Source organism: Candida dubliniensis, chromosome 7 (genome assembly GCF_000026945.1).
Source record: "Candida dubliniensis CD36 chromosome 7, complete sequence".
NCBI lineage: Eukaryota > Fungi > Ascomycota > Pichiomycetes > Serinales > Debaryomycetaceae > Candida > Candida dubliniensis.
The window spans coordinates 658,473-670,687 of record NC_012866.1 but is presented as its reverse complement, the minus strand read 5'-3'; the positions used below and the strand labels follow the sequence as shown (position 1 = coordinate 670,687).

General features: G+C 34.0%; 4 protein-coding genes across 4 annotated transcripts, besides 1 other annotated feature; 3 read left to right on the top strand and 1 right to left on the bottom strand. All coding sequences in view use genetic code 12, as the record gives it.

The window, feature by feature from the left end:
• Positions 1-1,067: 1,067 nt before the first annotated feature.
• Positions 1,068-1,347: a mobile genetic element.
• A 780-nt stretch (positions 1,348-2,127) lies between these two features.
• CD36_72560 (secretory lipase precursor, putative) lies at positions 2,128-3,489 on the top strand (the record flags this gene model as incomplete). The annotated part of the gene is made up of 1 exon (XM_002421425.1): positions 2,128-3,489. The coding sequence occupies one exon, from the start codon at positions 2,128-2,130 to the stop codon at positions 3,487-3,489; it is 1,362 nt and encodes a 453-aa protein (XP_002421470.1).
• A 291-nt stretch (positions 3,490-3,780) lies between these two features.
• On the top strand, positions 3,781-4,296 carry CD36_72550 (TATA binding protein-Associated Factor, putative; the record flags this gene model as incomplete). The annotated part of the gene is made up of 1 exon (XM_002421424.1): positions 3,781-4,296. One exon carries the CDS (start codon positions 3,781-3,783, stop codon positions 4,294-4,296), a length of 516 nt encoding a protein of 171 aa, XP_002421469.1.
• Positions 4,297-4,569: 273 nt separating this feature from the next.
• Positions 4,570-8,031, top strand: CD36_72540 (ER/nuclear-envelope ubiquitin-protein ligase, putative; the record flags this gene model as incomplete). Its single annotated transcript, XM_002421423.1, has 1 exon — positions 4,570-8,031. The coding sequence occupies one exon, from the start codon at positions 4,570-4,572 to the stop codon at positions 8,029-8,031; it is 3,462 nt and encodes a 1,153-aa protein (XP_002421468.1).
• A 242-nt stretch (positions 8,032-8,273) lies between these two features.
• CD36_72530 (dolichyl-phosphate-D-mannose:protein O-D-mannosyltransferase, putative) lies at positions 8,274-10,901 on the bottom strand (the record flags this gene model as incomplete). Its single annotated transcript, XM_002421422.1, has 1 exon — positions 8,274-10,901. The coding sequence occupies one exon, from the start codon at positions 10,899-10,901 to the stop codon at positions 8,274-8,276; it is 2,628 nt and encodes an 875-aa protein (XP_002421467.1).
• Positions 10,902-12,215: the final 1,314 nt, after the last annotated feature.

Here is a 12,215-nt window from a genome sequence, read left to right as displayed (position 1 = left end):
TTGAGATTACACAAAATTGGTTTTCTTTTTTTCCCTTACTAACAAAACTTTAAATTGCACTAAAATCTAATCATTGTTTCTACTGTTGTTGTTGGAAGGAAGCAGATGATAATTTATCCATCCACACAACATATAAACACACACGACTATTCAGATTTGACTTTTGATTGGATTGTTTATGAAATATATGTATATATATTAAATACAAATATTGGCTGTTTAGAAAGAATTCATCAACTGCGTTTCCTTTCTCTTCTCCCACGTGTGTAATTAGACAAACCCAATTGGCAAAACGGTTAATTAAGCCAAGAATTTGTATTTCCTTAGTCATTGGGATTTGCCCAGAAAAATCATATACATGGATATAGACATTAATCATCATCCACCACTACCCATCGAGGAGTTTAACTGGAGCTAGATGGTAAGTGAAAATGGTCCAGTTGTGACAAAGTTGGAATGTAGTACAAAGCTCAATTACAAGGCTATACACAATGTTACATTTTGCTATTGTTCCAAGTCATGGTCATCTGAATTTATTGCTGCATATTATGTATTCCCGAATCATCTACTTTCTTTTGAGTGCTTATTCCACTTACTTCTTGGTATAAGCCTTGTCTGGTCATAGTCAATAACAGATATAGTGATGGTATACGGTGATAAACCAGTAAAGATAAAGTTTGATGATTTAATCTTGGCTTTTGTTCTACCACGGTTTGGTCGGATTTTGCCAAGTCAATTATCCTAAGACTTTGGTTAAACTATCTAACTTGTTAGTAAGATGTTGCAATGAAAACCCAATATAACTGCTTTCTCAATTTTATACTTTATACCTTTAAAGCTCTTCTTGGAGTTATGTTATATGTATTTACGAATTATTTATGGTTATTAGAAAGGTAAAGAGTTTGAGTTTTTTTTTCTTAGAATTTTCACCAGATTTTGATGAAAATTTATAATAAATAGTTAAGCAACTAATTCACTAATACTGATTACAATCTAATGTTGTACTCTATTACTGCTTATTGAACTATATCCGCAATTGGTTTTACTGAGAGGGATAACCAGCTACAATATTGAATTGGACAAATGAATTGGGCAAAAGGAATTTAGTAAACCTAGAATTATGTTTACACATCTAATCTACTTCCACATTTCTAGATAGGTTGACAATATAAACAGTGGGAAGAAGAAAATTATATTTTATATTGTATACTTCGTATATAGACACAAGCGATGGAAGAAGAGTAGAGTTAACTTAACGAGGTTTAAACAGAGGAATCAGAGAATGGTAAATGACAAATTGGCAATAGGCTACAATAATCGATTGGTTAGTGGGAATCTGTATTGTTGTTGCCACAACCCATTCCGTATTCGATTTGTTGTGACTTGATATGATACACCAAGATCATAAACAAACAATCTAGCGCAATTGCTTTTGGAAACGAAGATATTGCACGGCATTTCTAAAGTTATAGCTAAACAATGCGAGGTACATTTATTGTTTATTCTGGAACTGTGCTCTCGTAATAAACACTATTGTTTTACGGGAAATCAAAACAATCACACAAAGCCAAACATGAGTGGTGAACAATACTGAGATAATGCAGTAACCAAAACAACAATTGCAAGAATATTTCTCTTAATGCAAAAGAATTGCAAGAATACTGCAAGAATATTGCACCCAAATCAAAAACTGTTTAAAAATGGAGAGACCTGTCAATTTCCAAGAGTACAAAAACAACTGCAATTTGACATCATTGCTTGAATTCTTGTTTTTGTTTTTGTTTTTGTTTGTATTAACAAAGAGATGGTCCACTTCTGGTCAATAACAATCCTAATATTTACACATCAGTTACCCAATACTTCGTATAGAAGTGTATGTTTTTCAAATATAATCATGAATCATGAAGTGTCACAACTTTAACTTAACAATAGTGTAACAATCAGATGATGCAATTGTAAAACAATCAACAGTAATTTAAGCGTACTGTTGATGAAATCAATTCAAAAATAAAAGCAGAGAGTGCCTTAGCATTACTCAGTCTTGGAAAAGTATAAATTCAACATAAATGGCATCCTTCTTTTTTAACAATTCGTTTTTTTTAAGTTTTTACTTATCCAAACAAGAAAATGTTATACTTAATACTTTTCCTTATTGCTCCAATCTATGCTGGTATTTTACTTCCAACAAAACCATCAATTGATCCCTTTTACAATGCTCCTGAAGGTTTTGAAAAAGCTGCTGTTGGTGATATCTTACACTTTAGAAAAATCCCAAAATCCATCACTGGTGAGTTTGTTCCCCTCAAGATCCAAAACTCCTGGCAACTTTTAGTTAGATCTGAAGATTCCTTCGGTAACCCAAATGTCATCGTCACCACTGTTATGGAACCATTCAATGCTGACCCTTCCAAGGTTGCTTCTTATCAAGTTTTTGAAAACGCTGCTAAAGCTGACTGTGCCCCCTCTTATGCTCTTCAATTTGGCTCTGATATGAGTACTTTGGCTACCCAAGCTGAAACATTTTTATTGGCACCATTGTTGGAACAAGGATATTATGTCGTATCTCCAGATTATGAAGGTCCCAAACTGGCATTCACTGTTGGTAAACAATCTGGTCAAGCTGTGTTAAACTCCATTCGTGCAGCCTTAAAGTCCGGTAATACTACCAATATTAAAGAAGATGCCAAAGTTGTTATGTGGGGATACTCTGGTGGATCATTAGCCTCTGGTTGGGCAGCTGCTTTACAACCAGAATATGCACCTGAATTGAGCGGGAACTTGTTGGGTGCTGCATTAGGTGGATTTGTTACCAACATAACCGCTACAGTAGAAGCCACCGATAATACTGTTTTTGCAGGAATTGCAGCCAATGTTTTAGGTGGTGTTGCAAATGAATATCCAGAGTTTAAAGAAATATTACAAAATGATACTAATAAACAATCAATCTTCAATAAAATTGACAACCATTGTTTGACAGATAGCTTGATAAAGTATGTGGGAACTAGATTTTTAACCGGTGGCAATAAGGTGTTCAAATCAGGTTGGGGTATCTTCAAAAACCGAGCAGTTTGTAAGATTGTTAGAGATAACGGTTTGGTTTATCAAAAAAAATTAGTTCCAAAAATCCCCATCTTGATTTACCATGGTGCTATTGATCAAATTGTTCCTATTGTCAATACTAAGAAAACTTATCAAAATTGGTGTGATGCTGGTATTGCTTCATTGGAATTTGCTGAAGATTTGACAAACGGTCACATTACTGAATCCATTGTTGGTGCCCCAGCCGCTTTGACTTGGATTATTGATAGATTCTCTAACAAGCCACCTGTTGCTGGTTGTCAACATGTTGAAAGAACAACCAACTATGAATACCCAAATATTTCTACTTCAATGCTTGACTATTTCAAAGCAGCAATGGATGTTGTTGCACAACAAGGGCTTGGTCCTGATGTTCAAAAGGACCAAGTTGAAATTAAGAGTAATTTATAATTTGCTGGTCAGCTTCTTCTCCTTTTTATATATATATATAGCTCAAATTTGTTCAAAATATATGTTTAAAGAATAATTATGTTTTCTTTCTTACTTTAATTCTAGTATAATGTGTTTAGGATGATATCTTAATTGCAAAAGATTGGATTCATTGTGTCTGCGGGATAAACAATTCTCTCTCTCTAAAAAAAAAAAAAAAGAGCCAAAAAAAAACACACACACAACTTCTGACAACACCTACTTTAACAACAAATAATCATAACAGTACATGTATATACATATCTGCACAACATGTCTTTCACCAAACATCCGCAATTGCCATCAGTCACTAATCAGAAAAAGAAGAGAAAGCGTCAACGGTTATTTGCAAAAGATATAGAGAATTTGCTATATGCGATGGGTGATCGACCCGTGAGTACCGAGGCCACTGTCAATGCATTAGAGGATGTGTTGGTCGAATACATTTCACAAATATCGTATTCGATGGTAAACTTTGCAAAGAGTCAAAATCGAACACGAGTCAAGTTGAATGATTTGGCATTTACTTTAAGAAATGATCCTATGAAATTAGCTCGTTTCCGATACATTCTAGAGCAAAGTTATAAAATAGAGAAAGCGAAAAAGATGTTTGATGATGATAAATATGATAATAAAAACAATGATGATGAAGATGACGAGGACGAGGACGAGGAAGAGGTTGATGAAGAGCACGAAGAACGTGAAAATGGGCAGAACCTGAAAGATAATTCAAATACTAGGAATGATTCAAAACAACTGAAAAAGAAAAAGAAGAAAAGCCATACTTAAATCAGGACATGTTACGATGATTATGTGTAATACTCGTTTAATATATTAATTAGTTGAGGTTTTTCTATTCTGTAATCACACAATCGTTGTGTTTCTTGTTTTTCTCCCAAAATATACATTTACGTAATCTCACACTCAAATATAATCAATTCTTTAAAACACACTTTTAATTCAAACTCCAAAAAAAAGAAAAAAAAAGAAAAAAAAAAAATTTTTTTTTGCCATTCGATAATTCCATTTTGACTAACTTGTTCTTTTTGATTAGGTTTCTTCATGTCATCAACAGATCACACATGTCGTATATGTCGTGGTGAAGCAACTTCATCACAACCTCTATATCATCCATGCAAATGTCGAGGGTCAATCAAATATATTCATCAAGATTGTTTGATGGAATGGTTGAAACATTCAAACAAATCCACTGAGAAATGTGACATTTGTAACTCCCCTTATAAGTTTAAGATTATTTATGACCCAGCAATGCCACAGTATATCCCACTTGATTTGATTTGGAAAAAATTCCTACAAATCACATCTTCAACTGTATTCAAATCGATTTCAATATCATTATACATACTATGCATTGTTATTCAAGTGCCACTCTTTTGGAAATTCTCCGGAAGAGTGTATACATGGGCCATAGATGGAACATTACCATTGGTGAACCAGAAGTTTGTCGATGCCTTGTTATTTGGTGAATTTGATATTAACACGTATCTAGCCGACAAACTGCAAACACCAATACAATTTTCCTTAATGAAGTTGAAGAAGTTTTTTGGATACACCTATTTCAGTGGAGTGAGATATTTATTTGTTGCGATAGTGGCTAATATAGCTTTATTTATTGAACGTGAATGGGTGGTTAGAGACGAAGGATATTTGAAGATGTTGCACAAAAAAATAGGTAAAGAGCATAGAGCCAAGCTTGTGGATATGCTACAGAATGCATTACAAGATTTAAGAACAGATGGGAACAACGGTGAAGAAGAAGCAGCAGCAAATTTACAGCGGTTAGAAACGTTGGCGACAGCTATAAATGATTTGCAAAATGAAGATCGGGATATGAATGTTGCTGCTCGTGGAGAAGCGGCTTTACGAAGAGCTATTGATCAAAATCAACTTTTTGGCAATGAGGAACAACAACAACAACAACAACAACAACCGCTTTTAAACCAATTTGATAATGGGACTGATGAGCAAGACGCTTTTCCAACGCACAATTTCGATGCACCAGATAATATAATGCATAATGTTTTCAATGGAAGAAATGACATTGGTAGTGAGGACGAAGAGGAACGAGAACAAGAACAAGAACAAGAACAAGAACAAGAAGATGAAGATGAAGACGAGGAAGCTGCAGACGTGGCAGCGGCAGCAGCAGCAGTAGCAGCAGCAGGTGCCGATGGTGGTGTTGTGGGTGAATTTTTGGAAGCTTTTGGGGTTACTCTAACCTTGAGTACACCAATTTATCTCATGTTTCTTTGTAATTGCGTTGTTGCTGTTTACTTGTTTCTTATTTACTTGATTCCTCACATGTTGGGAAACACTATTGTTTCCATAACTACCTTTTTGTTTAAACTCATCAATATAACCTTAGTGTCATATATTTCTAAACGCATCCCACTCCCCAATTATATTTATGAGTTTACTTCCCTGTATGTTTCTTCCTTGGGCACATTCAACGCAAATAAAGGTGTTACCTTGATTGAAAGAATATTTATATTAGGTCTTGGTTATGGTTTAATCTGTACAACTATTTACAGGTTGATGAAGTTTTTAGTATCAGGGCCGAAACCAATATCTGGCACTCCGAGAAAGGCATTTAAAGTATTGTTTGAAATCAGTTCAACTGCTAAAGTGTTTTTGATATTTGCCATTGAGATATTCTTTTTCCCGGTATATTGTGGCTGGTTATTGGACTTTTGTGCTGCACCTTTGTTTGTTCCTCAGTTTATCCAAATTGCTGACAACGGAGATAAAGTTTTCACATTTTTAGTTAGTTCATACTTTGAAATGATGCAACTACCTTACTTGAGAGTTTTGTTATATTGGGCAAGCGGGACGCTTTATATGTTATTTTTCGCATTGTATATCGGTATGGTTAGGAGCACAATATTGCGTCCAGGGGTTTTGTTTTTCATAAGATGTCCAGATGATCCAAACACTAGATTAATACACGATGCCTTGGTGAAACCATTGTCATTGCAACTTTCACGCATTTATTTAACAGCCAAGGTCTATAGTGCGTTTATAATTTTCGGAATTGGTGGGGTAACATGGGGATTACGGTACCTTGTAACTCCCAAAGACAAGGATTATAATGTGTTTTTACCTATCCAAACTCCATCATACTTTACATATCTATTATTGGCAATAATTGTTCCAACATTAGTTGATTCTCAAGCAACAGTCACCAAATATGTTAGACAATATTGGGAACGAGCATTTGAAATTTCGGCACATAAATTGAGATTGTCTCATTTTATAGTGGGGAAACCCATTTCAAGTGAAAGAGGATATGTTATTTATAGAAACATTTGGTTACAGTTATTTGGTCTGAATGTGCAACCTGATTATACTCAACCAGTAACCCGCAAGGAAGCTTTGGCAAAATTTAAACAGGACCCTAATGCTGTTGCATTTTTTGTCCCTGATGGGAATTATGTTAGGGCTCCTGCCAATGATACGATTTCCAGAAAGTTTGTGAAAAAATTATTTGTTGCAGTATCCAAAGATGATAGATTATTACAGGAAGTCAAAGAAGCGCCCAAACGCAGTGGTTATGAAACACCTACTTCGGATGAAGATGAAGATACCACGACTACAACCACTGATGATGCTTACACAATTGTTTATAGACCACCTAATTTCAAATTAAGATGTTTTGCATTAATTCTCATGCTTTGGGTATTTTCCATAATTATAATTTTACCCGTGCTTTTATTTGCGGTTGTTCTTGGACGTCCAGTATTAAGAGCTAATCTGATTATTATTGATCAATTACCACATATCAATATTGATGAGTTGACTAACATGGATTGGAGATTAACAGACATAGGTTCAATTGTAATAGGATTGGCTATTGAATTACAAGCATTGATTTATTATGACAAGAATTTAGCAGCCGATGCACCAAACCATGAAGGTGGAAATGAAATCCAACAAGCAGCAAATCCCGTACAAGGCATGTTATTGCAAGGTAACTTATTAAATCAAGCTTTCAATAGATTACCTGCTCCAGTACTATATACTTTACCTAGTCTGATGTTATGGATTATATGGATACTTACTATTCATAAATTATGTGTCGATCAACCAATACGGTATATGACAGGGAATTTGCAAATTGAATTTTTATTGAATTTTAAAACTTTATTGATTCATTTTTTCGTTTCCTTTTGGACTATTTTACCAGCATTAATTTATATAACTCGAAGAATCCCCGTGGAAGGTCATACTGCTTGGCAAACTTTGAAAAGATGTGGAATAACTCCATGTTTACTTAATTTCAGTATGGTTCATATTCCAGCATTCATTGTTCTTTATAGTCTTAAATTATTGGATAAGACAAACATTTCCATTAGTTTCTATATTTGGCCCGTTTTATTTACATGCTTTGCTTTGGTTAAATTGATTACGGAAGGTGCAAAATTATATACAAATATCAATGACCAAGTAAAACAAGAAAAATATGTTAAGGGTAGAGCTATTGAAAATGTTGAAGATGATGAATGATCAAATCAATACTAATATATATATATAGAAAGTCTATAGTTTTTCAATGTTTATTTTTTTGTTATTATTAAATCAAGTCAAATCTTTTTTTTTTTTTTTTCTGTATTTATTTAGTATAAAGAATGTATTTAACTAACTAGTGTTATACAAGATGTAAAATGTGATGTGTGATGTATTTTTAAAATCATTCATATCTCTGTTTCCGCAACAGATTATTTCTCCTACCAACTTTCCATCTTCAACTATTGTTGGCGCTGTTGCACTGATTCATCTTCATCTTCTTGTGGTTGTTCTTGTTGCTTTTCTTCAACAGATTTTTCATCGTTACTAGAAGCATCTACGTCAACCACCTGCGGATCTTCCACTTTCGGAGTTTCTTCTTCAAAATCAACAGCTAATGGTGGTGCCAATTGTTCAATTTCTTCTTTGACTTCTTTGACTTCAACAGGTTCTGCAGCAGCAGCAGGAGGAGATTCAATATGATCATCTTGTTTAGCCAATCTTGGTTCAGCTTTAGGAGTTTGTTTAGCTTCAACAACTACTGTTTCTGTTGGTATTTCAGATTCTGAAGCCAATGATTTATCTTGAATGTCATATTCACCTAAAGTTTCGAAAAAAGTGCCACAGTTATAATCCCAACCACTAAATGGTTTGGTCAATTCACAGCTTCCTTTGGTCCAAGGAGTACCGTAGATTAATGATGAATAATTGACGTAAAACACTAAACTCAAAATGGAAAACAATCCCACCAATACAAATGCCACTTGTTGGAAATATTTGGAACGGGAAGTCAAATAACCAGTGAAAATTTCGAAAAAGTGTCCCAAAGCCAAAATACCAAAATATAATGCTGGCAAATAATGATGTAAAAACAATTGTCTACCCATAATGAAAAATGGAAGGTAATGTAATGCCCATCCTAAAACATATGAGAAAGTTTGAACATTGAAATTGAAAACATGTTTATTTGATGACAAAGGTGTACCAAGATGCCATCTAAAAACAGCAATCAAGACATAGGTTCCAAAAGTGATAATTGACAAAGTGGCAGCCCACCAGGTAACAGCATTACCCAACAAATATACTTGTTTGTGTTCTTTGTTCCAATAATTGATACCTCTCAACAATAATGGCCATTCAGAAGGACTAGATTGCCAATGATGATGTGAAGTTAATCCTTGATTAATCTTCCACATTCTCTTGTGTGATTCAACAACTTTTTGCCAAAGTGATAATTTAGGATAATTAATAATCTTGGCTTCTGATGGAGGCAATATATTATTTTCATTGGTTTCAATATACCAATGTGTCAAAGAACGTTTACCTTGTGAAGCACTGGTGACTTCTTGTTGACCAAATCCCCATTCTGGCAATTTCACTTCACTAGAAAATAAATAGTGTCCAGTCATGGCATGTCTTAATCTGAAAATAGTGTTGATGGCCTTGACAAATGTTTGAGCTTCACCCTTTTGTGATCTATAATTGACAATTTCAACCACCCAATCATCATTTGCATCACCGGCAAATCCATCGTACCCATAACATGAACATTCCTTCTGCCAGTCACGTTCACTAACTGGAGGTTTTTCATCATGTGAATGCAATCTTCTACCAGTGTTAATATGCTTCAATCTAATTTTCATACCGTTGATTAAAGGAACAAAAGTTTCATTATGAATGGTGCCATTGTAAGGTTCAATCAACCACTTGTTGTTAGAGTCCAAATGAGGATACAAAGTAATTTGTTGTTGCTTTGAACCTGTCTGATAGAAATGTTCATGTGAATGCAAGTATCCACCTTGAGTATCAACATGACGAATAGTGACAATAGACCCTAACCCAACCTGTTCGGTAATATCTCTTGGAATTTTATTACCTTGCAATCCGGCTCTAAAGGCACTGCTCATAAAGGCACCACCATCACCTTCTTTGCTTAACAAATGGAAATGAATAGCAAAAAATCCAAGATATAAGGCAATTGGCACACCCAACAAGATGATTCCTCTTGCAAAGAAATGACCCCAGATTTTCTTGGTACTAACTGATAAATCACCAATGAGGAACCACAATTGGTAGACACACAAGAGACCAACCCAGGCCACAGTGAACAAACCGACCCATTTGGAACTCAAAGCTAAACCAAGAGCAATCCCTGTTGCCAACAAACTTCTATACCAGCCAAAGGTAAATGGAATTTGAATTTCAAATTTCTTCCAAGCATAAATAGCAGCAGCAATAAAGAAGATCAAAGGAGAATCTAACAAAATATATCTTGAAATAGTAACATTTGAGTTTTCAATGATCAATAAAAAGGTAGTTATATAAGCAATAATTGGTCTAACACCTGATTGTCTCAAAGTCAAGTAGCACAAAATAACCGTTCCCACACCCAATAATGCCGGGAATTGTCTCATAAATATATAAGGTGTGGAATCAGGGAACTTGTCACCAATTGATTTGAATTCAAAATCACCTTTGAATCCACCAATGGCACCAATAGCTCCAAAAAGCATTTTAGCCAATGGAGGATGTACATCCATGAAAAAAGTACCCAAAATATATTTTCTAGCAAAACCACCGAAATGGACTTCATCGAAAACAACGGAATTTGGATTGGACAAGTTATACATTCTAACGTAAAAAGCAATTATCAATAAACTAGAAAGCATCCAGTATTCCTTGGTGTGAATCTGTCTTTTTTTAAGAACACTAGGGGAAGGTTCAGTCACCAAATACGAACGCAATTCTCCCTTTTGAAATATTGGGTCTATCAATGGATCAAGTGTAAATACATCTTCTTGTTGTCTGTTTCTGACAGCAGCCTGTTTTGCTGCAACTTTAGAAGCGGGTGAGACCGGTTTCTTTGCCATATTGAATGGGGAGGAAACTAAAAATCAATATGCAAAAATTTGTTTTAGTTTGGGTATAAGAAAGACGGGAGGTACTATAAATTGAACTTTATTCGTACACAATAAGATATATTATATCAATTGTTTATAGTTGTTGATGTCGTTGTTGTTAGATGAAAAAATCTAGAAAAAGAATCTTGAATGAAAAAAAAAAAAAAAAAAAAAATTCGAAAAAATCGAAAAATTATAAAATAGAAATAATATAATACAATTAGAACAAACCAACAATAGAATAGGAATGAGAATGAGAATGAGTTGTCCTTTTTTATTTTTTCTTGTTCTGGTTTTTCTCTCTCTCTTTCTTTCTGTCTAAGAATTATCAACCGATCAATTCTTTTTTTTATAGAAAGAAAAAAAGAGAAACAGAAAAGGGTCGTGTGTTGGAAAAGTTTCCACTATGTCTTTATCTTTTTTTTTTCTAGTTTTTACGTGTTGTTGTTGTTTTATGAAATTTACGCGTTAGTCTAACTAACTAGATTCTTTGTCTTTTGCAACTATTCATATAACATTGACAAATACACCATCCCTTGAGGAGTAACAATTATTAACCTATCAAAGGAAATTGCTTTGCTTCACCTGTGTCTACTGTTGTTACTATACATATAACTGCAATGAGTCACCTGACGACACGACAAATAAATTACAACAATATAAATGCAATTAAATCATCTAATGAAAAGTAAATAGGTATTCAGAAACTACAAAAAGTACTCATCTATTAAGATTGCAACTTTCACTGTGTATTGATTATTTGTGTAGCCCCGTTATTCCTCTCAGTAGAATCAGTTGTAGATATGGTTCAATAAGTAGTAATTAATAGTAGTGTGTACAATATTGGTTAATCAGTTGCCTAAGTTCAGCAACTTCTTCTGTATCTCTTTTTAATACACTCTTCACATATTAATTAATGCCAGTCTTTAGCGTCAAGTACCGAGTATTAATAAACGCGTTAGTGATTCGTAATCTATTTAAACGTTAATCATATCACAATATTAATTTGACACATTCGGTTTTTTCCCCTTATTTCTATAGGTATACTATCTTTTCACCTTCTATTATATTTTTACAAAACAATGTATTCTTAAATTGTTTATCTCGACAAATCTGCTGTAAATTATATAAATTAAGCTTGGTTTACTAGATTATTTAGGTGTTACATTCAGTTTGTTTAGAGCGTGTACATGTTATACAATATCTTGTCTCTCTTCATCTCTGGCTGCGAAAAAAAAAAAAAAAGAAAACTTCCAACCTCTTCTTTTTGTTTTTCTGGTATGC